Here is a 16,735-nt window from a genome sequence, read left to right as displayed (position 1 = left end):
GGACTCCTTGAGAGGATCGAGACCAACTCGTCCTGGACAATCTATAACTTAATCAACAGAGCGGTCAGCACATGAGAATACCATTATTTCAGCATTCATGGATATACATAATGTAATACACAATACAACACCCATATCGTAATGATACATATATAAAGTTATATCTACACATATAGACGTATAGACGTAACCTATACGCAAGTGGATTATCCAGACCCGTCAGGTCCCTAGTGACAGTAATGTGTTGTGAAAGTGTATGACCATGTACTGACGTGCCCCCGATGTGAAACTACCAGGAACTTTACGGTCGACAGAAACTGAGTAAATGTCGACAGCACGGACTAGTAAACGGGCAAAAATAATAATAATCTGGGACCCCCAAGGGGTCTGAGGAAAGCATACCTCTACAAATGTAATAACACTCCCGCTACATATATATATATATATATATATATATATATATATATATATATACAAATCAATACAGGTACAAGGCATTTACAGCCTGTAAAAGTCTTCCCCAGGCATTACCATTGATGCCGACAGGGCATCGACCGACTGCCGTGTCTCCCCTAACGTGCTTACTTATTTTTAAGCACACAAAACCAAATACTGGCCAGTGTCGGCGAAAACGACAGTCATCCCTACAGGAATTGTCGACAAAATCCTCACATCTGTCGACATAAGTCGACTAACCAATATTGTGTAAGTGAAAAGGGAAACAGGGACTTCATGTTAACACCACCAGGAGTATGCGCCCATTAATTAACATAATGCTACATTACCCCCCTATAGCATTAAGAGCACTGAGTCCCCCACCTTCAGAAAATAATTTTGGCGGGGACCTAAGTAAATATGGCGCTGACTCGTATGTTAAGGCTAAGCTCCGCCCTTCCCAGCGCGCTTAAGCCCACCTAACATAAATCTGCATTTGAAGTATGAACTTATATACAGGGATATATCTCCTGTATATAACCCTATATATACAAACATATATATATATATATATATATATATATATATATATATATATATATACACACACTACACGCAGCCCAGGGCGCCCCCCACGTGCCCCGCACCCACGGAACATGTTGGTGTGTGGGAGCCCCGGAGTGCAGGGCTCACGCTGCGGTGCCCCGGCGGGTGAAGATACCCGGAGTCCAGGTATAATCCCCCGCTAGGGAAAATTTAGAACTGATGCCCAGGACGCTCCCCCCCAGCGCCCTGCACCCGTGGAGCCTGTCTGAACCAATAGCGCACAGTGCGCTGCAACCCGCTGGCGGGGTCCGATACACGGAGCCCCGGTGCCGCCCGCTACCTCTTACCTGCACCGCTGTGTCCCCCCTAGCGCACTCCCGTCCGTCTCGGCGCCTGCTCGGAGACCGGCGTGCAGTGTGTGGGAGCATGCTGGCGGGGTCCGGGGCGAAGCGCCTCGGCCCCGTCGGACGCGCTAGGCGGGAATCCAGCGGCAGCTAGGTAACGGCGCGTAATGCGCCACACTGAGCTGCCGGGAGGGGGGAGAGGGGGGTGGACCGAGACCCGGAGCCCCGGCCCCACAATATCCCTGTTATGGGTAGGTAGGGTATATGCTGACGGGGGTAGGACTACAGTGCCCAGGCACTAATCCACTTTTATGTCAGACCCTTTAGGAAAACCCAGTAACTGCTGCCCAGGGCGCTCCCCCCCCCAGCGCCCTGCACCCTGAGAGTGCGTTGGTGTGTGGGAGCATGGAGTGTAGCACGACCTGTTACCTCCGTTACTGAAGTCTTCTGCCGTCACTGAAGTCTTCTGTTCTTCTCATACTCACCCGACTTCTTTCTTCTGGCTTCTGTGAGGGGGTGACGGCGTGGCTCCGGGAACAAGCAGTAGGCGCACCAAGTGATTGAACCCTCTGCAGCTAATGGTGTGCAGTAGCCGAGAAGCAGAGCCTTGAAACTCACAGAAGTAGGTCCTGCTACTGCCCCCTCACTCTGCAGAGAGCCTGTAGCCAGCAGGTCTCCCTGAAAATAAAAAACCTAACAAAGTCTTTCAGAGAAACTCAGTAGAGCTCCCCTAGTGTGTGTCCAGTCACTCCTGGGCACAAAGTCTAACTGAGGTCTGGAGGAGGGGCATAGAGGGAGGAGCCAGTTCACACCCAGTTTAAGTCTTTATAGTGTGCCCAGCTTCCTGCGGATCCGTCTATACCCCATGGTCCTTTTGGAGTCCCCAGCATCCTCTAGGACGTATGAGAAAAAACTCTGTGCAAATTGCTGTCCAGACCGTCACTTCATTCGGGACGGGTATACATGGTATATTCGTCTCGTGGTAAGTGGGCGGCACGGGTATACATGGGCAGCTCTGGGGGATATAAATGCTTTTCCAGGCAGACAGGATTTCCTCTCGAGATTTATGAGCCTCACGACCATTCTGGGAGAGTAACTGATGATCCCTTCTGGATATTCGAGCAGCGCCTGATGAATGACATAGATGGCGGCAGAATGGGAATGTGCGCACCTGGGGGACATGGAACAGTTATTGCCGGCACTCTAGGTTAGGGTTATAATTCAGACTGTAAGATTACATATAAGGCTGCTTTACATTACTCTTTTCATCTAATCTAGGAGGCCTTACACAGGCTTCTTTTTCAATTCAGGCCCCATTTCTAGGAAGAAGAGGTGTGGGCTTGCCCTGCTGGGCTCAGAGTACATGATCTTTGTGCTTGTCACAGCACCTCGCCCCAGCCTGTGCTCAGATACACCAACCTGATGCAGAAGGGTGGTAGTGACCTGAGTTTTACTTCAAATGCCACCACACCTAGTATTGAATGGTGCTTCGGCGATCACCAGATCTGTGAATCACATAGTTATCACCTAAATGTAGCACTGGCCATTCCAGGCACGTGAGAGATACTAATAAAGTTTATAGATTTATTGAGAAATATCTCCAGAGTTGTTATACAGAAATACAGGTAAAATAACAGGACACACATTTATGAAATATGCACAGGTCAACTTCAAGAAAATAAGAATTTACTCACCGGTAATTCTATTTCTCGTAGTCCGTAGTGGATGCTGGGGACTCCGTAAGGACCATGGGGAATAGACGGCTCCGCAGGAGACTGGGCACATCTAAAGAAAGATTTAGGACTATCTGGTGTGCACTGGCTCCTCCCCCTATGACCCTCCTCCAAGCCTCAGTTAGGACACTGTGCCCGGAAGAGCTGACACAATAAGGAAGGATTTTGAATCCCGGGTAAGACTCATACCAGCCACACCAATCACACCGTATAACTCGTGATAGGAACCCCTGTTAACAGTATGATAACAACGGAGCTTCTGAACAGATGGCTCGCAATAACAACCCGATTTGAGTAACAATAACTATATACAAGTATTGCAGACAATCCGCACTTGGGATGGGCGCCCAGCATCCACTACGGACTACGAGAAATAGAATTACCGGTGAGTAAATTCTTATTTTCTCTGACGTCCTAGTGGATGCTGGGGACTCCGTAAGGACCATGGGGATTATACGAAAGCTCCCAAACGGGCGGGAGAGTGCGGATGACTCTGCAGCACCGAATGAGAGAACTCCAGGTCCTCCTCAGCCAGGGTATCAAATTTGTAGAAGTTTGCAAACGTGTTTGCCCCTGACCAAGTAGCAGCTCGGCAAAGTTGTAAAGCCGAGACCCCTCGGGCAGCCGCCCAAGATGAGCCCACCTTCCTTGTGGAATGGGCCTTTACAGATTTAGGCTGCGGTAATCCCACCGCAGAATGCGCCAGCTGAATAGTGCTACAAATCCAGCGCGCGATAGACTGCTTAGAAGCAGGAGCACCCAGCTTGTTGGGTGCATACAGGATAAACAGCGAGTCGGTTTTTCTGACTCCAGCCATCCTGGAAACATAAATTTTCAGGGCCCTGACTACGTCCAGTAACTTGGAATCCTCCAAGTCCCTAGTAGCCGCAGGCACCACAATAGGTTGGTTCAAGTGAAAAGCTGATACCACCTTCGGGAGAAACTGAGGACGAGTCCTCAACTCTGCCCTATCCATATGGAAAATCAGATAAGGGCTTTTACAAGACAAAGCCGCCAATTCTGATACACGCCTGGCCGAAGCCAGGGCCAACAGCATGACCACTTTCCACGTGAGATATTTCAAATCCACAGTCTTAAGTGGCTCAAACCAATGTGATTTCAGGAACTCCAAAACCACATTGAGATCCCAAGGTGCCACTGGGGGCACAAAAGGAGGCTGAATATGCAGAACTCCTTTGACAAAAGTCTGAACTTCAGGCAGTGAAGCCAGTTCTTTCTGGAAGAAATTGACAGAGCCGAAATCTGGACCTTAATGGACCCCAATTTGAGGCCCAACGTCACCCCTGCTTGCAGGAAATGCAGGAATCGACCCAGTTGAAATTCCTCCGTTGGGGCCTTCCTGGCCTCACACCACGCAACATATTTCCGCCAAATGCGGTGATAATGTTTTGCAGTGACATCCTTCCTGGTTTTGATCAGGGTAGGGATGACTTCCTCCGGAATGCCTTTTTCCTTCAGGATCCGGTGTTCAACCGCCATGCCGTCAAACGCAGCCGCGGTAAGTCTTGGAAAAGGCAGGGCCCCTGCTGCAGCAGGTCCCGCCTTAGCGGCAGAGGCCATGGGTCCTGTGACAGCATCTGTTGAAGTTCCGGGTACCAAGCCCTTCTTGGCCAATCCGGAACCTTGAGTATAGTTTTCACTCCTCGCTTTCGTATTATTCTCAGTACCTTGGGAATGAGAGGAGGAAACACATAAACCGACTGGTACACCCACGGTGTTACTAGAGCGTCCACAGCGATCGCCTGAGGGTCCCTTGACCTGGCGCAATATCTTTTTAGCTTTTTGTTGAGGCGGGACGCCATCATGTCCACCTGTGGTCTTTCCCAACGGTTTACCAGCATTTGGAAGACTTCTGGATGAAGTCCCCACTCTCCCGGGTGGAGGTCGTGCCTGCTGAGGAAGTCTGCTTCCCAGTTGTCCACTCCCGGAATGAACACTGCTGACAGTGCTAACACGTGATTTTCCGCCCATCGGAGAATCCTTGTGGCTTCCGCCATTGCCCTCCTGCTTCTTGTGCCACCCTGTCTGTTTACATGGGCGACCGCCGTGATGTTGTCTGATTGGATCAGTACCGGCTGGTTCTGAAGCAGGGGTCTTGCTTGGCTTAGGGCATTGTAAATGGCCCTTAGCTCCAGAATATTTATGTGAAGTGAAATTTCCTGAGTTGACCACAGTCCTGGAAATTTCTTCCCTGTGTGACTGCACCCCAGCCTCGAAGGCTGGCATCCGTGGTCACCAGGACCCAGTCCTGTATTCCGAATCTGCGGCCCTCTAGTAGATGAGCCCTCTGCAGCCACCACAGCAGCGACACCCTGGTTCTTGCCGAAAGGGTTATCCGCTGCTGCATCTGGAGATGGGACCCGGAACATTTGTCCAACAGGTCCCACTGGAAAACCCTTGCGTGGAACCTTCCGAATGGAATTGCTTCGTACGAAGCTACCATTTTCCCCAGGACTCGTGTGCATTGATGTACCGACACATGTTCGGGTTTTAGGAGGTTTCTGACTAGAGATGACAACTCCTCGGCTTTTTCCACTGGAAGAAACACTTTTTTCTGGTCTGTGTCCAGAATCATTCCCAGGAACAGAAGACGTGTCGTCGGGACCAGCTGTGACTTTGGAATATTGAGAATCCAGCCGTGCTGTTGCAGCACTTCCCGAGAAAGTGCTACCCCCCCTACCAACTGCTACCCAAGTACGGGATAATTAAAATTCCCTTCTTGCGAAGGAGTATCATAATTTCGGCCATTACCTTGGTAAAGACCCTCGGTGCCGTGGATAGCCCAAACGGCAGTGTCTGGAACTGATAGTGACAGTCCTGTACCACAAATATGAGGTACTCCTGGTGCGGAGGGTAAATGGGGACATGCAGGTACGCATCCTTGATGTCCAGGGAGACCATGTAATCCCCCTCGTCCAGGCTCGCAATAACCGCCCTGAGCGATTCCATCTTGAACTTGAACCTTTTGATATAAGTGTTCAAGGCTTTTAAATTTAAGATGGGTCTCACCAAACCGTCCGGTTTCGGTACCACAAACATTGTGGAATAGTAACCCTATCCTTGTTGAAGGAGGGGTACCTTGACGATCACTTGCTGTGAATATAATTTTTGAATAGCCACCAACACTGCCTCCCTGGCAGAGGGAGTTGCCGGTAAGGCAGATTTTAGGAAACGGCGGGGGGGAGACGTGTCGAATTCCAGCCTGTACCCCTGAGAGACTACTTGAAGGACCCAGGGATCCACCTGTGAGAGAGCCCACTGTGCGCTGAAATTCCTGAGACGGGCCCCCACCGTACCCGGGTCCGCCTGAGCAGCCCCAGCGTCATGCTGTGGACTTACCGGACGCAGGGGAGGACTTCTGCTCTTGGGAACTAGCTGTGTGCTGCAGCTTTTTCCCTCTACCTTTGCCTCTCGGCAGAAAGGATGAGCCTCTAGCCCTCTTATTTTTCTGGGGCTGAAAGGACTGCACCTGGTAATACGGTGCTTTCTTTTGCTGTGGGGTAGCCTGTGGCAAAAAGGTTGATTTCCCAGCAGTAGCTGTGGAAACGAAGTCTGAAAGACCATCCCCAAAAAGTTCCACCCCTTTATAGGGCAAAACTTCCATGTGCCGCTTCGAGTCGGCATCGCCTGACCATTGCCGAGTCCATAACCCCCTTCTGGCGGCAATGGACATATCGCTTATTTTTGATGCCAGCCGGCAAATATCCCTCTGCGCATCACGCATGTATAAGACGGAGTCTTTTATATGCTCTATCGTCAGCAAAATATTGTCCCTATCCATGGTATCAATGTTATCCGACAGGGAATCTGACCACGCAGCTGCAGCACTGCACATCCAAGCCGATGCAATAGCGGGTCTCAATATAATGCCGGTGTGTGTGTATATAGCTTTAAGGGTATTTTCCTGCTTTCTATCAGCAGGTTCCTTTAGGGCGGCCGTATCCGGAGACTGTAGTGCCACCTTTTTTGATAAGCGTGTCAGCGCTTTATCTACCCTAGGGGGTGTTTCCCAACGTGACCTATCCTCTGGCGGGAAAGGGTACGCTGCCAATAACCGTTTAGAAATTATTAATTTCTTATCTGGGGAAGTCCACGCTTCCTCACACACCTCATTTAATTCCTCAGATGCAGGAAAACTACTGGTAGTTTTTTCTCACCAAACATAATACCCTTTTTTGTGGTACCTTGGGTATCATCAGAAATGTGTAATACATTTTTCATTGCCTCAATCATGTAACGGGTGGACCTATTGGAGGGTACACTAGTCTCATCGTCGTCGACACTGGAGTCAGTATCCGTGTCGACATCTGTATCTGTCATCTGAGGTAGCGGGCGTTTTACAGCCCCTGATGACATTTGAGACGCTGGAACAGGCACAAGCTGCGTAGCCGGCTGTCCTATGTCGTCAAACCTTTTGTGTAAGGAGTTGACACTGTCACGTAATTCTTTCCATAAGTCCATCCACACATGTGTCGACCCCGCAGGGGGTGACATCACATTCACAGGCATTTGCTCCGCCTCCACATCAATTTTCCTCTTCATACATGTCGACACAGCCGTACCGACACACAGCAGACACACAGGGAATGCTCTGACAGAGGACAGGACCCCACAAAGCCCTTTGGGGAGACAGAGGGAGAGTATGCCAGCACACACCAGAGCGCTATATATCACAGGGATATCACCTTTTAAAAGTGTTTTCCCTTATAGCTGCTATATGTATCTTTACTGCGCCTAAATTGTGCCCCCCCTCTCTTTTTTACCCTTTCTGTAGTGCAGGACTGCAGGGGAGAGCCAGGGAGCGAAAATGGCGCCAGTGTGCTGAGGGAGATGGCTCCGCCCCTTTTTCGGCAGGCTTTCTCCCGCTATTTTAAAACGTCTGTCAGGGGTTAATTTACACCTATATAGCCCCTGGGGCTATATATGGTGTCAGTTTGTCAGCCAAGGTGTTTATTATTGCTGCTCAGGGCGCCCCCCAACCCCCCCCCCCCCCCCACCAGTGCCCTGCACCCATCAGTGACCGCAGTGTGTGGTGTGCATGAGGAGCAATGGCGCACAGCTGCAGTGCTGTGCACTACCTTGGAGAAGACAGAAGTCTTCAGCCGCCGATTTTCCGGACCTTTTTGCTTCTGGCTCTGTAAGGGCGGCGCGGCTCCGGGAACGGACGACGAGGTCGGGTCCTGTGTTCGATCCCTCTGGAGCTAATGGTGTCCAGTAGCCTAAGAAGCCCAAGCTACCACCAGTTAGGTAGGTTCGCTTCTTCTCCCCTTAGTCCCTCGCTGCAGCGAGTCTGTTGCCAGCAGGTCTCACTGTAAAATAAAAAACCTAAACTATACTTTCTTTCTAGGAGCTCAGGAGAGCCCCTAGTGTGCATCCATCTCGGCCGGGCAAAGAAATCTAACTGAGGCTTGGAGGAGGGTCATAGGGGGAGGAGCCAGTGCACACCAGATAGTCCTAAATCTTTCTTTAGATGTGCCCAGTCTCCTGCGGAGCCGTCTATTCCCCATGGTCCTTACGGAGTCCCCAGCATCCACTAGGACGTCAGAGAAAATAAAGGGAATAAAAGACAGAACCCTAAGTTAACTTACTCTGAGGCTTAGGTGATCTAGGGGAGAGACCCCATGAAGCAGAATATAGGCACTCTTAGTGTGAAGCTCTACCTTCAAGAGTGAGTTATAGTCCCACAACCAAAATCTTAGGTACAGAGACTAATTGCCTTAACCCACAGCAATGCCACAGTGCTCTTATTAAATTGTCCTGTTACATGGTTTTATTAAAGTAGAGTAACATCACTCAGTGATTTCCATACAAATACAATGACCCATATTTAACTAAAGGTGGCAGTTACTGTAGAACCTGGATGACGCCTTGTGATCAGATGGATCCATAATAACATTTAATTTACAATCTTTTAGAAGTTGAAGTTTCAGTCAGAGCCATATCAGTACACGGAGATTAACCTGAAAGCAAATGATACAAACATTTATCTAAATGTATCAGAAGAGGAAAGTGAACCAGCCATATGGGAGGCGCAGTTGACGAAAGGTATTTAATGTAGCCAGTATTGGCTGATCTGTTTTGTTATAACATCTGATTGGATTTATTTGCATGGATTGTAGTTACATTGGAGCAGAGGTGAAGCTAGACTTACAGTAACCTGGGGCAAAGATTTAGTGCCCCGACCCCATCCTTAATCTCAAGACTCAATGGAAAGTAAAGCCACTTGGTTTACACAACCTCACCCACCACAGTGTAACCTAGTGCCGGTCTTAAAATACAAACGGCATAACAGCGACTATCACACAAATCCCAGAGCTTTGCAGTGACTGCTATAGAGAACAGAATATTATACAGAATTATATACATACTGCAGCATAAAATGGTAATAACATCAATGACCGACATATAATACAGAGAGAATCACAGTGCCTGACATACAATGCTTAAAGCATCAAAGTGACCGCCACATAATTCACAGAGCATCGCAGTAACTGCCATATAAAGCAGCAGGTATCAGTGACTACCATAAAATACAGAGGACATCACAGTGACCGCAAACTATAGACAAAATGGCAGGATCAAAGTTGCAAGGTACTTGGAGGGGTCCGAGCTGTGCATGTTTCCTTCCTGGTGTTTATGATGTCTGCTTCTGAAAAACACGCTCATTTGTTCAAAACTGCAGTAAGGCTAGCGCTTCGAATGGCATATAGTAGTAGGAAATATGAAGCAATCAACACATAAGATGGAAATTGAGTCTTTGATTGAATAATGCTCCTCTAAACTGCAATTATGAATTAATCAGACAGATCAATGCGAGATTAAAAAAAACATTTAAGAGCCTAAGGCCCTGATTCTGAGTCGGATGCAGTGCTGATATTCGCACAGTCTATGCTGAAAGGTCGCACAGTGCATATGTCCCATGGTGTGTATGCACTAGCATTAGCGATTATGATGCACAAAGTGTGTGTGTGTGTGTGTGTGTGTGTGTGTGTGTGTGTGTGTGTCAACCATTACATTTATATTCTATTAAGAAAAAAAATTAAAATAAATAATGTTTTTGGGGGGATTTTTGTTGGGAGGCGTCTGTAAGATATGTATCCAGCAGCAATCCTGCATTAGAAACTTTAGTTGCAAAGCTGTTTATTTAAGTGCATATATAAACAATGTGAGGGTTAACTCTCCCTAACCCAGGGCCGGATTGATGGGGAGGCGACAGGGGCAGTCATCCTGGTGCCCCCACACACAATGCCAGCAGACAGGAGTGAGGTTGCCATCGCGGCTGTCTGCAGCGGTGGTGAGGCAGCCAGCATCTTGCAGTAGGGCCTGCAAAACTGCAGCGTCTCTGCGGAGGTGCTCTCCACCAGGCCCGGTGCTCTGCTGCTGTTACTACAGCTTCTGCTGAGTAAGCAGAGGGGTAAACACTGGGAATCCTGCTTTCGGAGAGCCGCAGTGTGACGTCCAAGGTATATGGCGTATATACAGTAGAGATATATATATATATATACAAAACTGATGAGGTCGGCACTCACTTATGTCGGCATCTGCCTGGGTGCCGTCCTAAGGTCCAATGGATATCAAATGTCGTTCTGCTCCACTCCATGGACATAGAGCCAAATACAGGTGCACTGGGTGTCCTGTACTACTACCAATCATGCTGCCCTGGGTGTCCTGTACTACTACCAATCATGCTGCCCTGGGTGTCCTGTACTACTACCAATCATGCTGCCCTGGGTGTCCTGTACTACTACCAATCATGCTGCCCTGGGTGTCCTGTACTACTACCAATCATGCTGCACTGGGTGTCCTGTACTACTACCAATCATGCTGCCCTGGGTGTCCTGTACTACTACCAATCATGCTGCCCTGGGTGTCCTGTACTACTACCAATCATGCTGCACTGGGTGTCCTGTACTACTACCAATCATGCTGCACTGGGTGTCCTGTACTACTACCAATCATGCTGCCCTGGGTGTCCTTTACTACTACCAATCATGCTGCCCTGGGTGTCCTGTACTACTACCAATCATGCTGCCCTGGGTGTCTTTACTACCAATCATGCTGCCCTGGGTGTCCTACTACCAATCATGCTGCCCTGGGTGTCCTACTACCAATCATGCTGCCCTGGGTGTCCTACTACCAATCATGCTGCCCTGGGTGTCTTACTACCAATCATGCTGCCCTGGGTGCCCTACTACCAGTCATGCTACCCTCGGTGTCCTACTACTGGGTGTCCTACTACAAATCATGCTACCCTGGGTGTCCTACTACCAATCATGCTACCTTAGGTGTCCTACTACTAATCATGCTACCCTAGGTGTCCTACTACCAATCATGCTACCGTGGGTGTCCTGTACTATTCTGTGACCTTAAGATGTCTTGACAAAGATCACATTGTTGATAGAAACGTCGACTGACCTACATGCTGCTATGTTGTTTTGTGGAATAAAATGACCCTTTGAAGCCTTTACATTAAGAATGTGGTGAGTGCCCTCTTTTCAAGTATGTGTATATATGTGTGTGTGTGTGTGTATGTATATGTATATATATATATATATATATATATATATATTTGGGCAAAAAAGTATTTGGACAGCCACCGATTGTGCAAGTTGACCCACTTAGAAATATGAGAGAGGTCTGTAATTTCCATCATAGGTACACTTCAACTGTGAGAGACAGAATCTGAGAAAAAACAAAAAAAAACAGGAAATCACATTGTATGATTTTGAAACAATTTATTTGTATATTCTTGCGGAAAATAAATATTTGGACAATCAAAAAGTTTAACACAATACTTTGTAATATAAACTCGGTTGGCAATTACAGAGGACAAACGTTTCCTGTAGTTCTTGACCAGGTTTGCACACACTGTAGCAGGTATTTTGGCCCACTCTTCCATGCAGATCTTCTCTAGAGCTGTCATGTTTTGGGGCTGTCGCCGGGCAACACGGACTTTCAACTCCCTCCACAGATTTTCTATTGAGTTGAGGTCTGGAGACTGGCTAGGCCCCTCCAGGACCTTGAAATGCTTCTTACGGAGCCACTCCTTAGTTGCCCGGGCGGTGTGTTTGAGTTCATTGTCATGCTGGAAGACCCAGCCACGTTCCATCTTCAATGCTCTTACTGAGGCAAGGAGGTTTGTGCCCAAAATCTCACGATACATGGCCCCATTCATCCTCTCCTTAATACGGATCAGTCGTCCTGTCCCCTTTGCAGAAAAGCAGCCCCAAAGCATGATGTTTCCACCCCCATACTTCACAGTGGGTATGGTGTTCTTGGGATGCCATTCATCATTCTTCTCCCTCCAGACACGGCGAGTGGAGTTTAAACCAAAAAGTTTGATTTTGCTCTCATCTGACCACATTACATTCTCCCAATCCTACTCTGGATCATCCAGATGGTCACTGGCAGACTATAAATGGGCCTGGACATGTGCTGGCTTAAGCAGAGGACCTTTTGGGCACTGCAGGATTTCAATCCATGACAACGTAGTGTGTTACTAATGGTAACCTTTGTGACTGTGGTCCCAGCTGTCTTGAGGTCATTGACCAGGTCCCCCCGTGTAGTTCTGGGCTGATTCCTCAATGTTCTCAAGATCATTGATACCCCACGAGGTGAGATCTTGCATGGAGCCCCAGGTCGAGGTAGATTGTCAGTGATCTTGTATTTCTTCCATTTTTTTAATAATTGTGCCAACAGTTGATCTCTTCTCACCAAGCTGCTTGCATATTGTCGAGTAGCTCGTCCCAGCCTTGTGCAGCTCTACAATTTTGTCCCTGATGTCCTTAGACAGCTCTCTGGTCTTGGCCATGGTGGAGAGGTAGCAGTCTGACTGTTTGAGGGTGTGGACAGGTGTCTTTTATACAGATAACCAGTTCAAACAGGTGCCATTAATACAGGTAACGAGTGGAGGATAGAAGAGCTTCTTAAAGAAGAAGTAACAGGCCTGTGAGAGCCAGAAATCTTGCTGCTTGGTAGGTGTCCAAATATTTATTTTTCACAAGAATAAACAAGTAAATTGTTTAAAAATCATACAATGTGATTTCCAGGTTTTTTTTTCTTCAGATTCTGTCTCTCACAGTTGAAGTGTACCTATGATGGAAATTACACACCTCTCTCATCTTTTTAAATGGGTCAACTTGCACAATCGGTGGCTGTCCAAATACTTTTTTGCCCCACTATATATCTATATATATATATACATATACACACACACACACACACACACACACACACACACACACACACACACACACACACCAGTAGCAACACCCCCATCATGCTGGCCACACCCCTTGCGGAGGCACACAATAGGCCCTTCATAAATTTCAGCTCCAGGCCCATGAGGACCTTAATCTGGCACTGGATGTGCGGCTGTACACCAGGGAAGGGGTGATAATGGCATTAGCATAAAGTCACAGATGGGACTACGGCAAAAGACGCTGAAGCAGCTGCTGCTTGTGGGACTCAGGATCTATAACCCATGTGCTGGGTGCGAGTGCATTACCGACTGAGTATATGTAGCCACGCTCTTCTATGCCGCGATGCGTACGCACGTATTGCAGCATAATGTGAACGCGCCGCACTGCGACTGGCTGCTGTGGGCATTTGCACCATAGCTTTCAATGAGTGTGTATGCGTACACATGCACGCGCGCACAGACATGGGAACACTTGCCGCGCCATCGCTGCCGCTATATGAGCGCGGCTACATCTGTATATTAATGCAGTTCTGCAGTAACTGTCCTGTAATGTTCACTATTTCTACATGTATTATCTTCTAGGAGATATACGAGACTGGACACGGCAGATGGCTCAGCCTCCACACCAGAGAGGTATGTAACCTGTTGTATTATAACAAGGCACATTTCATTATGGACAGTCATGGGTTTGATTCCAACCACGGCCCTAACTGTGTGGAGTTTGTATATTCTCCCCATACTTGCGTGGGTTTCCTCTGGGTACTCCGGTTTCCTCCCACAATCCAAAAATATACTGGTAGGTTGATTAACCCTAGCATGAATGTGTGTGCATGTGATAGGGAAGATTGATTGTAAGCTCCACTGGGGCAAGGACTGAGGTGAATGGTCACATTCTCTGTAAAGTGCTGCGGAATATGTGTGCGCTATATGAGTAACTGGTAATAAAAAATAAATATATTTCATTGTATCTGTGTAATTGCAGAGCGGCTCAATGCTCTTCATGTTTCCATCTCAGATACCAGGAACCCCATTTGCTAGTGACTGATCTGATATTACCTTAGGTGCTCATTCTCTACGCGTTTCATAGATGCCCATGGCAGTGTCTGATCTGACAGTCCCTTAGGTGCTCCTGCTTTACACATTTTATAGATGCTCCTGGCTTGTGACTGATAGGACATTCCTTTAGGTGCTCCTGCTTTACGCGTTTTATAGATGCTCCTGGCTTGTGACTGATAGGACATTCCTTTAGGTGCTCCTGCTTTACGCGTTTTATAGATGCTCCTGGCATGTGACTGATAGGACATTCCTTTAGGTGCTCCTGCTTTACGCGTTTTATAGATGCTCCTGACTTGTGACTGATAGGACATTCCTTTAGGTGCTCCTGCTTTACGCGTTTTATAGATGCTCCTGGCATGTGACTGATAGGACATTCCTTTAGGTGTTCCTGCTTTATGCGTTTTATAGATGCTCCTGGCTTGTGACTGATCTGACATTCCTTTAGGTGCTCCTGCTTTACACGTTTTATAGATGCTCCTGGCTTGTGACTGATCTGACATTCCTTTAGGTGCTCCTGCTTTACGCGTTTTATAGATGCTCCTGGCTTGTGACTGATCTGACATTCCTTTAGGTGCTCCTGCTTTACGCGTTTTATAGATGCTCCTGGCTTGTGACTGATAGGACATTCCTTTAGGTGCTCCTGCTTTACGCGTTTTATAGATGCTCCTGGCTTGTGACTGATAGGACATTCCTTTAGGTGCTCCTGCTTTACACGTTTTATAGATGCTCCTGGCATGTGACTGATCTGACATTCCTTTAGGTGCTCCTGCTTTACGCGTTTTATAGATGCTCCTGGCTTGTGACTGATAGGACATTCCTTTAGGTGCTCCTGCTTTACACGTTTTATAGATGCTCCTGGCATGTGACTGATCTGACATTCCTTTAGGTGCTCCTGCTTTACGCGTTTTATAGATGCTCCTGGCTTGTGACTGATAGGACATTCCTTTAGGTGCTCCTGCTTTACGCGTTTTATAGATGCTCCTGGCTTGTGACTGATAGGACATTCCTTTAGGTGCTCCTGCTTTACGCGTTTTATAGATGCTCCTGGCTTGTGACTGATAGGACATTCCTTTAGGTGCTCCTGCTTTACACGTTTTATAGATGCTCCTGGCTTGTGACTGATATGACATTCCCTTAGGTGTTCCTGCTTTACGCGTTTTATAGATGCTCCTGGCATGTGACTGATCTGACATTCCTTTAGGTGCTCCTGCTTTACGCGTTTTATAGATGCTCCTGGCTTGTGACTGATAGGACATTCCTTTAGGTGCTCCTGCTTTACACGTTTTATAGATGCTCCTGGCATGTGACTGATCTGACATTCCTTTAGGTGCTCCTGCTTTACGCGTTTTATAGATGCTCCTGGCTTGTGACTGATAGGACATTCCTTTAGGTGCTCCTGCTTTACGCGTTTTATAGATGCTCCTGGCTTGTGACTGATAGGACAGTCCCTTAAGGGCTCCTGTGCTACGCGATTGATAACAGTTTAAATTCCACATAAATTCTGGATTAAAATTTCCAGTTGATTAATAAACAAATAGAATCACAATAGGGAAAAAAATCAAAGTTAGTCTGTTTGATATACAAAACTGGATGTTATACATTTTAGTAAAATGAGTGAAATAAAAAAAGAAATTTTAATAAAAAATATTAGACAATATACAGTATGCAATATATGTGATTATATAATATATCTGGAATCTAAGAGTTTATATAATTACAGGTAAATCTCTATATAAGGGATCCTTTGTGGATAAACATCGAGAAGTTCTCATCCGTGAGGTGCACCTGGTGGAGCCAGTCCTAGATGGTCTCAAAAGTGCACAGCTTCTGACAGATGAGCAATATGACGTTGTGCGCAGCAGAACGACCTCCCAGCAGAAGATGAGAGCTCTCTATGACTCTATCAGGTCTTGGGGTGACGGTGACAAGAGCAAGTTATACAACATTCTGAAGGACAACAATGGGCCTCTAATCAGGAAACTCAAACAAGCAGCCGTTCCACTGAAACCATCTTGAACTATTATACTTAGGCGCTAGTTGAATATTGGTTTGTGGGTTTGATTGGAAACAACTGGTATTCAGGATTTTTCCAGGTTATTTTTAAAGTTGTATTCGACATCCGTCTATACTGAGTGATGCCAGGTACTGAACTTAAACTCTTGTTGTCAAATTGCTCTGTGTGACCCTCAGATTACCCTACATGCTGCACGCCAGCCGAGGAACTGTGACCACCTCAGAAATACCTGTGGGCTCATGAATGAACTAGCAATAACTTCCCATCACTGCTAAGTAATTATTCATATACATGTTTTCCCATTTTTCGAGTCACTCATCTGTCTTAAAGTCTTCTGTAGTAAAAATGATTTTTGTAAAAATTATTTACCAATTTCTTCAGTCTG

The 16,735-nt window shown here is 47.2% G+C and overlaps 1 protein-coding gene across 2 annotated transcripts in view; it reads left to right on the top strand.

The window, feature by feature from the left end:
• LOC134945751 (uncharacterized) overlaps positions 1-16,472 on the top strand; it is a 708,129-nt gene extending 691,657 nt beyond the window's left edge. For both annotated transcript variants that reach the window (XM_063935217.1, XM_063935218.1), the window contains 3 exons: positions 8,995-9,124; positions 13,863-13,913; positions 16,057-16,472. In XM_063935217.1, coding sequence (XP_063791287.1) covers positions 8,995-9,124; positions 13,863-13,913; positions 16,057-16,352 — 477 coding nt within the window. In that variant the 3' untranslated portion in view covers positions 16,353-16,472. The remainder of the gene's footprint in view (positions 1-8,994; positions 9,125-13,862; positions 13,914-16,056) is intronic.
• Positions 16,473-16,735: the final 263 nt, after the last annotated feature.

The sequence above is a fragment of the Pseudophryne corroboree genome, chromosome 7 (genome assembly GCF_028390025.1).
Source record: "Pseudophryne corroboree isolate aPseCor3 chromosome 7, aPseCor3.hap2, whole genome shotgun sequence".
Taxonomy (NCBI): Eukaryota; Metazoa; Chordata; class Amphibia; order Anura; family Myobatrachidae; genus Pseudophryne; species Pseudophryne corroboree.
Note: the sequence above shows the minus strand (reverse complement) of the source record. Positions and strands in the feature narration are given on the sequence as shown.